Source organism: Heptranchias perlo, chromosome 16, assembly GCF_035084215.1.
Source record: "Heptranchias perlo isolate sHepPer1 chromosome 16, sHepPer1.hap1, whole genome shotgun sequence".
In the NCBI taxonomy this organism is placed as follows: domain Eukaryota; kingdom Metazoa; phylum Chordata; class Chondrichthyes; order Hexanchiformes; family Hexanchidae; genus Heptranchias; species Heptranchias perlo.
The window spans coordinates 25795926-25809883 of NC_090340.1; the positions used below are offsets into that span (position 1 = coordinate 25795926).

The following is a 13958-nucleotide window of genomic DNA, read 5'->3' on the forward strand; positions in this document are numbered from 1 at the left end:
TGAATCTGTTGCATAGCTCGTACAGTGCCTCAGTGACCTTCCTTATGCAACAGTGCATTGCAAACTGCGAGCTGTTGCATGTATCGCCAGCAGCAGCGCCACAGTTACCTTCACAGCCACAGGTAATGCTGTCCTTTCCCTGCTCTGAGGCTGCAGTTGTGGCTGCAGCAGTTGACAAAGCTCCATCACGACCTCTTTTGTGAACCACAGCCGTCTGATGCACTGATCTTCGCTCAGGTTGAGATAAGAGAAGGCCCTCATAGTATATGGCCTCCTGCTCAGTGCCCTGCGCTGCCTCTTCCTCTCTTCCTCCTCCTCCCTCTTCTAGCAGCTTGACCTGCTCTGCGTGGCCTCTCTGCATGCTCCCAGTTGTGTTCAATGCCCAGTGGGAGCCCGAGCAGGCCACCCATGGTTGGCATCAATCTTGTTCAGCACAGTGTTGTAAATGCCACCAAGAATAATGCAGGACCAGCCAGGCCACTCTCTATATAATAATGCAACTTTCTTCAGGTAAAGGAAGCTCCAACAAACACGTACAATTATACCAGCAGCCAGAATAACTAATCCAACAACTAACCTGCAACACCTGTATGCTTCCTTTAAATAGCGCTGGTGGGGGGTCCTCCAGGCCGCCTAAGACCTGCTCAGCTGTGCATTGGCTGGAGCATTGAGTTCCAAAATCACATCTGCCCCTTTAAATCAGCATTGCACACTGATCTACCACATATTCTCCCTACTTTACTGACGTTCGTTATCCCCGCGTGCATAAACGCCTTTACCAATGTGGCGTCCGGCACATGTCACGCTAGAAGTGTGCGTGCACATACCGGATGTCATTTTCGGAGTTTAGGAGGCTGCATAGAGCCTACAAAACAGGCGCTGCACGGCCCAATTTAGCCCTCAATATGCTTTAAATGAAATTATAGCCCTACGAGGGCCTGAATTTGATTTCACTCAGAAACTGAGATTGTTTTCTTAAATACTATATTTTAATTTTTGCCATAACAACAATAACTTGAATTTATAAAGTGCCTTTAATGTAGAAAATTGTCCCAAGGCACTTCACAGAGGCGAAATCAGACAAAAAGAAGGAGATATTAGGAGGGGTGACCCAAAGCTCGGTGAAAGAGGGTGAGTTTTAGGGAGGGTCTTAAAGGAGGATAGTGAAGTGGAGAGATGGAGGAGTTTTAGGAGGAAATTCCAGAGCGTGGGACCAGACGGCTGAAGGCACAGATGCCAATGGTAGGGTGTGACCACACGCAGGGCATCATACAGGTCAATGCTCGGTACCCTGGCAGAAGTCATGACGCCTTTGCTATGCGGCAGTCCAACGTCCCACCTATCTATCGCCAGCAGCAGCGCCACAGTTACCTTCACAGCCACAGGTAATGCTGTCCTTTCCCTGCTCTGAGGCTGCAGTTGTGGCTGCAGCAGTTGACACACAGAGGCACAAGAGGCCAGAGTCAGAGGAACCGAGAATTCTGGGGGTGCGAGGGTGGAGGATCAAGATCGTGAAGGGATGTAAACAACTTTACAAAATACCTGTTGCATGGTTCAAATCTACACAACGAAATATAATGGCCCTAATGATGGTTACGGGCAATAACAGGAGATAGAAACTCAGTAGGTTTCGTACAACAAAAGACAGTGTGTTGCATGAGGTATCAAATGGCTGTGACCATGTTACAGAATGTAACAGATTCTTTAGTCCTGACATGTTGCCAACTATTCCAGGTTACATTAACACTGTTAAATATGCAAATTCCTTGAGTGTTGTACAGCCTTGCGACAATCTCACCTTTATATGCGGAAGGTCAAGGTGTTAAAAGAATCACTGCACAAGACTTGAATATAACATAACTAATAATGTAAGGAGCAAAATTGGGACTTGAATATTTGTACACTGCCAGCATTGTATAAATGTGGAATTTACTGAGAAATATTCCATGGACCTTCCTGTTTCTGCAAAAATATTTGACATAAGTAAATTTAAGAAATGAATTTTACACATAATATGGTAAAGAACTTTTTAAAAACTATAAACAATTCGAAGGTGGGAAAGGGAACTATTAATATTATACCAGCATATGGTGAGAGTACATTCCACAACTTTGGAATAGCTTAGAATTAAGAAAGAGAAGTTAACAAACCTAAGAGAGGGTGCTCTCTTCCCTAGTTCTGTAATCGACTTTACAAACAATGAGGCTTTATGTTCACCATTTTAATAGTGTTATTATTAATTATTAGCCTGGAAATTCTGCTCGGGCTGCGCTGCTGGTGCAAAACCATCAGAGTAGAATCCCCATCCACCCTGGCCCGAAGCTGTTGACTCTAATCCCAGGGTCAATTGCATAGTCAGGGTGGGCCACTGGCGCCTACAAGGATTCATCAGCAGTGATCTACCATGTAAGACAAGGTGGCCCACAACTGCTCCAGCTGATGTCCCCTAAGGGATTGATTACCTTTCCCTTCCAAAGAATTGGGGCTTTTCTAAAGTCCTCTGTAGAATTCACGCGAGCTCTCAGCAGAAGGTCCACCCGTGCAAGGCTATTGGTTTTAAGGCCTGTGCTAACCTAGCCAGGGAAGTAGGCTATAGTGAGTTTATAGTAAGGTCAATGTTTGGAGAGAAAGCTTATGCCATCTTTATTAATTTTATGTATTGAAAGTGAATAGAGAAATGCACATTTCACTGTGTTATGCTGAGTTCATCTGCCTTATGGATACAAGGCATTGGCATTTTCTTCCCTTTTCTTCTTCCTTCTTTTCCTGCAGCCTTATGGTTCAAAGTCTGCATCTCCATCTGGTAAGAGTTATATCCTTAAGATGACATGCATAGGCAGCTGGGATCAAGTGGATCCCTTGAAGAGTATAGAGATTGCCGGAGTAGAGTTAAGAGAGAAATCAGGAGGGCAAAAAGGGGACATGAGATTGCTTTGGCAGATAAGGCAAAGGAGAAAACAAAGAGCTTCTACAAATACATAAAGGGCAAAAGAGTAACTAGGGAGAGAGTAGGGCCTCTTAAGGATCAACAAGGTCATCTATGTGCGGAGCCACAAGAGATGGGTGAGATCCTAAATGAATATTTCACATCGGTATTTACGGTTGAGAAGGGCATGGATGTTAGGGAACTTGGGGAAATAAATAGTGATGTCTTGAGGAGTGTACATATTACAGAGAGGGAGGTGCTGGAAGTCTTAACGCGCATCAAGGTAAATAAATCTCCGGGAACTGATGAAATGTATCCCAGGACGTTATGGGAGGTTAGGGAGGAAATTGCGGGTCCCCTAGCAGAGATATTTGAATCATCGACAGCTACAGGTGAGGTGCCTGAAGATTGGAGGGTAGCAAATGTTGTGCCTTTGTTTAAGAAGGGTGGCAGGGAAAAGCCTGGGAACTACAGACCAGTGAGCCTGACATCTGTAGTGGGTAAGTTGTTAGAGGGTATTCTGAGGGACAGGATCTACAGGCAGGGACTGATTGGAAAAATTAACATGGTTTTGTGAGAGGAAAATCATGTCTCACGAATTTGATTGAGTTTTTTGAAGGGGTAACCAAGAAGATAGTTGTGGTCTACATGGACTTTAGCAAAGCCTTTGACAAGGTACTGCATGGTAGGTTGTTACATAAGGTTAAATCTCACAGGATCCAAGGTGAGGTAGCCAATTGGATACAAAATTGGATTGACGGCAGAAGACAGAGGGTGGTTGTAGAGGGTTGTTTTTCAAACTGGAGGCCTGTGACCAGCGGTGTGCCTCAGGGATCGGTGCTGGGTCCGCTGTTATTTGTTATTTATATTAATGATTTTGATGAGAATTTAGGAGGCATGGTTAGTAAGTTTGCAGATGACACCAAGATTGGTGGCATTGTGGACAGTGAAGAAGGTTATCTAGGATTGCAACGGGATCTTGATAAATTGGGCCAGTGGGCCGATGAATGGCAGATGGAGTTTAATTTAGATAAATGTGAGGTGATGCATTTTGGTAGATCGAATCGGGCCAGGACCTACTCCGTTAATGGTAGGGCGTTGGGGAGAGTTATAGAACAAAGAGATCTAGGAGTACAGGTTCATAGCTCCTTGAAAGTGGAGTCACAGGTGGATAGGGTGGTGAAGAAGGCATTCAGCATGCTTGGTTTCATTGGTCAGAACATTGAATACAGGAGTTGGGATGTCTTGTTGAAGTTGTACAAGACATTAGTAAGGCCACACTTGGAATACTGTGTACAGTTCTGGTCACCCTATTATAGAGAGGATATTATTAAACTAGAAAGAGTGCAGAAAAGATTTACTAGGATGCTACCGGGACTTGATGGTTTGACTTATAGGGAGAGGTTGGATAGACTGAGACTTTTTTCCCTGGAGAGTAGGAGGTTTAGGGGTGATCTTATAGAAGTCTATAAAATAATGAGGGGCATAGATAAGGTAGATAGTCAAAATCTTTTCCCAAAGGTAGGGGAGTCTATAACGAGGGAGCATAGATTTAAGGTGAGAGGGGAGAGATACAAAAGGGTCCAGAGGGGCAATTTTTTCACTCAAAGGGTGGTGAGTGTCTGGAACGAGCTGCCAGAGGCAGTAGTAGAGGCGGGTACAATTTTGTTTTTTAAAAAGCATTTGGACAGTGACATGGGTAAGATGGGTATAGAGGGATATGGGTCAAGTGCAGGCAATTGGGACTAGCTTAATGGTATAAACTGGGCGACATGGACATGTTGGGCCGAAGGGCCTGTTTCCATGTTGTAAACTTCTATGATTCTATGATTCTATTGTAAGAACATAAGAAATAAGAGCAGGAGTAGGCTATATGACCCCTCGAGCCTGCTCCGCCATTCATTCAGATCAGGACTGATCTTCGACCTCAACTTCACTTTCCTGCCCGATCCCCATATCCCTTGATTCCCCTAGACTCCAAAAATCTATCTACCTCAGTCTTGAATATACTCAACAACTCAGCATCCACAGCCCTCTGGGGTAGAGAATTCCAAAGATTCACAACCCTCTGAGTAAAGAAATTGCTCCTCATCTCAGTCCTAAATGGCCGACTCCTTATCCTGAAACTATGCCCCCTGGTTTTAGATTCTCCAGCCAGGGGAAATAGCCTCTCAGCATCTACCCTGTCAAGCCCTCTCAGAATTTTATATGTTTCAATAAGATCACCTCTCATTCTTCTAAACTCCAGAGACTATAAGCCCATTCTGCTCAATCTCTCCTCATAGGACAACCCTCTCATCCCAGGAATCAATCTAATGAACCTTTGTTGCACCGCCTCCAAGGCAAGTATATCCTTCCTTAGATAAGGAGACCATAACTGTACACTGTACTCCAGGTGTGGTCTCACCAAAGCCCTGTGTAATTGTAGTAAGACTTCCTTACCCCCAACCCCCTTGCCAACTCCAACCCCCTTGCCAACTTACCATTTGCCTCTCTAATTGCTTGCTGTACCTGTATGTTAACATTCTGTGTTTCGTGTACAAGGACACCCAAATCCTTCTGAACACCAACATTTAATAGTTTCTCACCATTTACAAAATATTCTGTTTTTCTATTCTTCCTACCAAAGTGAATAACCTCACATTTCCCCACATTATACTCCATCTGCCACCTTCTTGCCCACTCATTTAACCTCTCTATATCCCTTTACAGTCTTTTTGTATCTTCCTCACAGTGTACTTTTCCACCTAGCTTTGTATTGTCAGCAAACTTGGATACATTACACTCGGTCCCTTCATCTAAGTCATTGATATAGATTGTACATAGTTAAGGCCCAAGCACTGATCCTTGCGGCACCCCACTAGTTACAGCCTGCTAACCTGAAAATGACCCGTTTATTCCTACTCTCTGTTTTCTGTCCATTAACCAATCCTCTATCCATGCTAATGTATTATCCCCAAACCCATGAGCCCTTATCTTGTGTCACAACCTTTTGTGTGGCACCTTTTTGAATGCCTTTTGAAAATCCAAATATATTACATCCACTGGTTCCCCTTTTATCTATTCTGCTAGTTACATCCTCAAAAAACTCTAATAGATTTGTCATACATGATTTCCCTTTCGTTGGACTCTGCCTAATCATATTATTATTTTCTAAGTACCCCATTACCACATCCTTAATAATAGATTCCAGCATTTTCCTGACTACTGATATCAGGCTAACTGGCCTATAGTTCCCTGTTTTCTCTCTCCCTCCTTTCTTGAGTAACAGGGTTAAATTTGCTACCTTCCAATCCACTGCGTCCATTCTAGAATCTAGGGAATTTTGGAAGATCAAAACCAATGCATCTACTATCTCTGCAGCCACCTCTTTTAGAACCCTAGAACATAGGTCATCAGGTCCAGGGGATTTGTCAGCTTTTAGTCCCATTAATTTCTCCAGTACTTTTTCTTTACTAATATTAATTACTTTAAGTTCCTCACTCTCGTTAGACCCTTGGTTCCCCACTGTTTGTGGTATGTTTTTGCTATCTTCTACTGTGAAGACAGATACAAAATATTTGTTTAACGTCTCTGCCATTTCCTTATTCCCCATTATAACGTCTCCTGTTTTAGCCTCTAAGGGACCCAAGTTTACTTTCACTACTCTCTTCCTTTGTACATATTTGTAGAAGATCTTACAATCTGTTTTTATATTTCTTGCTAGTTTAGTCTCATATTCTATTTTCTCCCTCTTTATCGATTTTTTGGTCATCCTTTGCTGGTTTCTAAAATTCTCCCAATCCTCAGGCTCTTCTTGGCAACATTATAAGCCTCTTTTTTTAATCTAATACTATCCTTTATTTCTTTAGTTCGGCATGGATGGATCATTTTTCCAGTGGGGTTTTTATTCCTCAATGGAATGTATATTCATTGAGAATTATGAAATATTTCTTTAAATGTTTGCCATTGCTTATCTACTGTCATATCTTTTAATCTAATTTCCCAATCAACCTTAGCCAACTCAACCCTCATACCTATGTAATTGGCTTTGTTTAAGTTTAAGTTTAAGACTCTAGTTTCAGACTTAAGTATGTCACTCTCAAACTCAATATGAAATTCTATCATATTATGATCACTCTGCCTCAGAGGATCCTTAACTATAAGATTACTAATTAACCCTGTCTCATTACGCAATACACAATGTATTGTTTTTGGAAACTGACTTGAATGCATTCCATGAACTCATCCTCCAAACTACTTTTGCCAATTTGATTTGTCCAGTCTATATGAAGATTAAAGTCCCCCACGCTTGTTGCATTACCTTTGTTACAAGCTCCCTTTATTTCTTGATTAATACTCTGTCCAACAGTATAACTACTGTTCGGGGGTCTATATACTACTCCCACCAGTGTTTTCTGCCCCTTGTTATTTCTTATCTCTACCCATACTGATTCTATTTCCTGATCTTCCGAGCCAAGTTCCTTTCTCACTACTGTCCTTATGTCATCCTTTATTATCAGGACCAACCCCCCTCCTTTTCCATTTTGTCTGTTTTTTCGAAATGTCAAGTACCCTGGAATATTTAGTTCCCAACCTTGGTCACCTTGCAACCACGTCTCAGTAATGGCCACTAGATCAAACCCATTTATCTCTATTTGTGCCATTAATTCGTCTATCTTGTTACAAATGCTTCGTGCATTCAAATAAAGTGCCTTTAATTTTAACTTTTTACTATTTTTCCCTGATTTGACCTTATTCATTGATGCACGATGACTGTTAAACTCTCTGTCCCTTCCTGACACACTCTGCTTATCTTTACCCAAATCTCTACACTGCTCTATGGCCTTGATTTTTCTCTTTAGATTTATAAATTTACTCTTACCTGAACCCTCACTCCCCCTCCTTTTTTTGATTTAAAGTCATATCTACCACCCAGTTATTCCATTTGCCAGGACACTAGACCCAGCCCGGTTTAAGTGGAGCCCGTCCCAACGGAAGAGCTCCCTCTTTCCCCAGTACTGGTGCCAGTGCCCCATGAATCGAAACCCTGCCTCCCACACCACTCTTTGAGCCACGTATTTAACTCTCTGATCTGCTTGACCCTATGCCAATTTCCGCATGGCTGAGGTCGTAATCCAGAGATTATTACCTTTGAGGTTCTGTTTATTAATTTGGACCCTAGCTCCTCAAACTCCCTCAGCAGAACCTCACTCCTAGTTCTACCAATGTCGTTGGTTCCTATGTGGACCACAACAACTGGATCCTCCCCCTCAGGCTCCTAGTTCTTCTCCAGCCATGAGGAGATGTCCTTAACCCTGGCACCAGACAGGCAACACAGCCTTCAGGACTCCTGGTCGCGGCTGCAGATAATGTCTATCCCCCTGACTATACTATCCCCTACCACTACCACATTGTTTTTTACTCCCCCCACTTGAATGGCCTCATGTACCACAGTGCCCTGCTCAAATTGCCCATCCTCCCTGCAGTCTTTGTTCTCATCCACACAGGTAACAAGTACCTCGTACCTGTTGGACAAGGTCAAGGGCTGAGGCTCCTTCATCACTGCACCCTGGGTCCCCATACCTGCCTGACTCGCAGTCACATCCTCTTGTCCCTGACCACAGACCAAATCTAAACTACTACCTAACCTAAGGGGTGTGACTGCCTCCTGAATCAAAGTGTCCAGGTAACTCTCCCCCTCCCTGATGCATCGCAATGTCTGCAGCTCGGACTCCAGCTTAACAACTCTGAGCTGAAGTTCCTCGAGTTGCAGACACTTACTGCAGATGTGGTTGCTCGGGATCTCACTGGTCTCCACCAACTCCCACATGTTGTAGTTACAACAAACCACTTGCCCTGCCATCTCTATCTAACCTTGTTTTATATATTTGGTTAGTTAAAGTTTTTATTCACTTGATATTTTTAGTTTTATTAACTAATTAGTTTATCTACTTTAAGTTATTAATTTAATGAAGTACTAGTTATAGTTTCCCAGCTCTTAGTTTAACCCACTGCCCTAGCTTAGAGAGCAATAAAAACAGTAATCCTCACAAACTGTTCTCCTACCTGCTATCCTGTGACATCTCTTTGTGACTTTTTTTTGATTTCCCGGGTCCTCTCCTGCCTCTCTCTGCTCCCCCTCATGTGTGGGCCACTCACCTCTCACACCCAGGTCCCCTCCTGCCTCTCTCTGCTCCCCCTCATGTGTGGGCCGCTCGCCTCTCTCACCCAGGTCCCCTCCTGCCTCTCTCCGCTCCCCCTCATGTGTGGGCCACTCACCTCTCACACCCAGGTCCCCTCCTGCCTCTCTCCGCTCCCCCTCATGTGTGGGCCACTCACCTCTCACACCCAGGTCCCCTCCTGCCTCTCTCCGCTCCCACTTTATGTGTGGGCCACTCACCTCTCACACCCAGGTCCCCTCCTGCCTCTCTCCGCTCCCCCTCATGTGTGGGCCACGCACCTCTCACACCCAGGTCCCCTCCTGCCTCTCTCCGCTCCCACTTTATGTGTGGGCCACTCACCTCTCACACCCAGGTCCGCTCCTGCCTCTCTCCACTCCCCTTTATGTGTGGGCCACTCACCTCTCACACCCAGGTCCGCTCCTGCCTCTCTCCACTCCCCTTTATGTGTGGGCTGCTAGCCTCTCTCACCCAGGTCCGCTCCTGCCTCTCTCTGCTCCCCTTTATATGTGGGCCGCTAGCCTCTCACACCCAGGTCCTCTCCTGCCTCTCTCCGCTCTCCTTTATATGTGGGCCGCTAGCCTCTTATACCCAGGTCTGCTCCTGCCTCTCTCTGCTCCCCTTTATATGTGGGCCGCTAGCCTCTTATACCCAGGTCCACCTATCCAGTCCACTTTCAAAGAGAGGAGAATTCATGTGGCGGCATGTGGTATATTCCAGGAACCTATATACAGAGTAAGGTTTCTCTGTTACGATTCCTTGGTCTCACTATTACGTACCTAGATATTGAGCGTTCTGGGCCATAGGGAACATAAGGTCCACTTACAGGATTGGCCAGTAACTCTGAACTCAAGAAATTATCTTCTGTAAAAACCCAATAGTCATCACTTGCACCGTTTTTAAAAAAAATGCACATTGTAATTGTTGTTACAGCTTATTTGTGGATGAGACTCCTACCAGTTGTGGGAAGCATGTTCGATAATGTGAAAATGTGGACCAAAATATTTGATCACAAAACAGGACCAAAATTGACATAGTTCATTTGCAGAAAATTGGATGGCAGTCAATGGAAAAGTGTTGCATCTGGTGGCAAAAATGTATTATTGCTATTCGACTTTTGCAAGTTAAGTTCAGGTAGGTTAAATGTAATTTTTAATTTGTATTTTTTTTTTGTAGGTTTCAAATCTGTTTACTCGAGATGAAATGGATGAAGTTAGCAGTGACCTCACTCTTGTAATGAAGCAGGAGTTTCCAAGGCGACCCCCAACCAATGAGAACCTATACCATTACTTTCTGAGTCGGGTCCGGCAGAACTTGCATGTCGTGCTTTGTTTCTCACCAGTTGGAGAAAAGTTCCGCAATCGAGCTCTGAAATTCCCAGCGCTGATTTCTGGGTGTACCATGGACTGGTTTAGTCATTGGCCAAAGGATGCTCTAATTGCAGGTAGGAACATATGTGGAGCGTGCAGGACGTTATGTAACTGCAGTCAGGATTCAAAATTAAAAACATTAACTGCCTTGGTTTCCACCATCTCTCTCATTTTAACCATTTTTAATTGGCATTTTATTCCCTTTTCTTTTCCTGCAGCCATTGACTCATTTTGGGATTTAACTGATACCAACATCCCTCTGATACCTTGCCTAAGTGAATATTCTTCATGTATGAGCCACAGGCTAATTGACTGTGGGAGGCATCCTGTTTTCACTCAATGTCTGTAAATGTGCATTTTCCAGCAAGACTCGCTGGATAGTGATCAGGAACAAGGATCTTGGCCGACTTTCCTTAATCCTCCACTGAGTTCAGGGTGCTGAGGCCAATTGGTGCCTTTACCCTCTGAATCATCTGTACGACGCAAAGCCCACAGACAGCGCGGCCTCCCAATCCTTCTTGTCGTCTATCACGGAGGTTCTAGATGACAGCAAGCAGGAGAGTCTGGATCACCCGCTAACTCTGGACGAACTGACAAAGGCCGTCCGTTCCTTCGAGAAGAGTAAGACTCCTGGAAGCGATGGCTTATCGGTGGAGTTGCACTCGGCTCTGTGGGACTGGATAGGCCCAGACCTGCTGGAAGTGTACAAGGGTATGCTCCTGGCAGGCAGCATGTCAGACTCCATGAGGAAAGGCATCATCACCCTCATCTACAAGCGGAAGGGGGAGAGGGAAGAAATCAAAAATTGGCGACCCATCTCGCTACTTAACGTGTACTATAAAATTCTGTCCAAGGTCATCGCCAATCGGGTCAAGTCAGCCCTGGAGGTGGTGATCCACCCCGATCAGACCTGCGCCGTACCTGGCAGGAAGATCTCTGATAGCCTGGTGCTACTCAGGGATACGATCGTCTACATACAGGACGGGAGGGGTGAACACATGCCTGATCAGCCTGGACCAGGAGAAGGCCTTTGACAGAATATCCCACACGTACATGATGGACGTGCTCTCCAAAATGGGGTTTGGGGAGGGAATCCGCAATTGGATCCAACTGCTCTACACAGACATCAGTCGCGCCGTTTCAATCAACGGGTGGGAATCAGAAAGCTTTCCGATCAAATCTAGAGTCAGGCAGGGCTGTCCTCCGTCTTTTCCGTGTGCTGCATCGAACCCTTTGCCAAGTCCATCAGGAGGGATACGGGCATAGGAGGGGTGACGATCCCAGGCAGCGGAGGCACTCAGGTCAAGGCCTCCATGTATATGGACAACGTCACCGTCTTTTGCTCGGATCAGCTGTCGGTCCGCAGATTGATGAGCATTTGCGACCAGTTCGAACTGACTTCAGGAGCCAGGGTAAATCGTACCAAGAGCGAGGCCATGTTCTTTGGGAACTGGACTGACCGATCTTTTGTCCCCTTCACCGTCAGGTCGGATTACCTGAAGGTGCTGGGGATCTGGCTCGGGGTGAGGGGGACGGGGCATGCACCAAGAACTGGAAGGAGCGTATTTCTAAGGTGAAGCAGAAACTGGGACTGTGGGATCGATGATCTCTCATGATCGTGGGCAAGAACCTGGTCATCAGGTGCGAGGTGCTCTCGGTGTTGCTCTACGTGGTGCAGGTCTGGCCCATATCTCGCTCCTGCGCCGCGACAGTCACCCGAGCAATCTTCCTCTGAATTATCAGGGAGGCTCCTAATTTTAACCTTCAGATAGTTAGTTGGTCATCACATTTGCTTTCCCAACTAAGTGAAATTTATTTCGGAGAGTACGGGATAAAAGTGGTGAGCTGGCACATTTTTATTTTGGACTGGGAAGCAATAATCTACGAATAACCTTTTAACATCCTGGCAGTAATATTCTTGCACTGTTTCACGGTACATTTACCTTTTTTGTTCTACACATGAGGACAACTCATTTTCATGTGAAAAAACAAGAGGGGTTAAATTGGTCAACCCCTAAATCCGGGCGCGGGCATCGTGGTGCATGATTAGCCCGTGCCCAGTGGTAGCGACTCAGCCAGAACGTTAGATTGGTGCTGCAACTTAATTAACTCGATAGATGCGCAGCGTGGAGCCCTAGCTGCGTTCATCTCTCCATTTTCTCCGTTCTCTCCACTTCTCACCAGCAGCACCGGGGTGGGGAATCCAAATCTCGGGTGAGTTTCTCGCACCTCTTAAAGGTAGGCTGCACCTCTTAAAGGTAGGCTGCACCTCTTAAAGGCAGCCTGCATCTCTTATTTGCAAAACATAAGATAGGGGTCCGCACAGAGTTTGAACAGAGATCAGACATCGCACATGTAAAACACGGTTGCAGGTCCCGTCCCAATGTTTACAAATTGTTGAGTAATGTTAAAACATTGAATAAAGGTTGTGCACTACTAAATCCCACATCCTCCAATCTGCATGCCAGACCTCACCAATCTGCCCATCTGAATTTGTACCAAGTCTGTGAGAGAGCGTGCTCCGAGGTTCTCTGCTGATGCACTAGAGGCCTTAGTGCAAGAGGTGGACAGCAGGAGGGTCATCCTATATCTCCAAAGGGGCAAGAGGCCCTCCAGACATATGCTTCCGAGGCAATAGGGGACAAAGTCAATGCCAGGCACATAGCTCTACAAACATGGATGCAGTGCAGGAAGAAGTTCAGTGCTTTGATACGAGTGGTCAAGGTGAGTGAGGCCAACAGTCAAGTGGCATCTCCTACCACTAACCGCATTCACTGCTCCACGCACTACACACCCAATAAACTCTTTCAATTAGTACTCAACTCTTCCAATCAGATGCTTCCTCTCATCCTCACACATTACCACGGTTGCAAGCCACACACCCACAAGTCACAGGTCACACACACTGGCAGCTATTCAACCACGACAGGCACATCATCCAAACATCCTGTAGGACACTCACCAACACACGCCCCGCTTTCTTGCAGGAGAAGGTGGCACGTAACAGGAGGCAGCAAGTGGCAGTGGCATTTAGCCCCTCGAGCCTGTTTCGCCATTCAATAAGAGCATGGTTGATCTGTGATCTAACTCCATATACCTGCCCTAGCCCCATATTCCTTAATACCTTTGGTTAACAAACAACTATCAATCTCAGGCTTAAAATTAACAATTGAGCTAGCATCAACTGCCGTTTGCAGAAGAGCGTTCCAAACTTCTCCCACCCTTTGTGTGTAGAAGCGTTTCCTAACTTTACTCCTGCAAGTCCTGGCTCTAAATGTTAGGCTATGTCCCCTAGTCCTAGTATTCAAGTATAGGAAACCTCCAAAAACAGGTACAAATGCATTAGTAGCCAGAAGCAATAATCCAGGAACTAACCTTTAAATCCTGCATGGTCCCTTTAAATAGCACTGCTAGGGGGGTGGTCCTCCACGCTGTCTAGGACATGTTTAGCTGGTCGTGGTTAACACAGTGCGTTGGCTGCAGCATTAAGTGCAAAAATGG

At 45.4% G+C, this 13958-nt stretch overlaps 1 protein-coding gene across 1 annotated transcript in view; it reads left to right on the forward strand.

Annotated features, from left to right (window-relative positions):
• The window catches only part of LOC137333415 (dynein axonemal heavy chain 5-like), a 150927-nt gene that overhangs the window by 80537 nt on the left and 56432 nt on the right, over positions 1–13958 (forward strand). The window contains exon 30 of the mRNA XM_067997567.1: positions 10264–10531. Within this exon, the coding sequence (XP_067853668.1) occupies positions 10264–10531 (268 nt within the window). The remainder of the gene's footprint in view (positions 1–10263; positions 10532–13958) is intronic.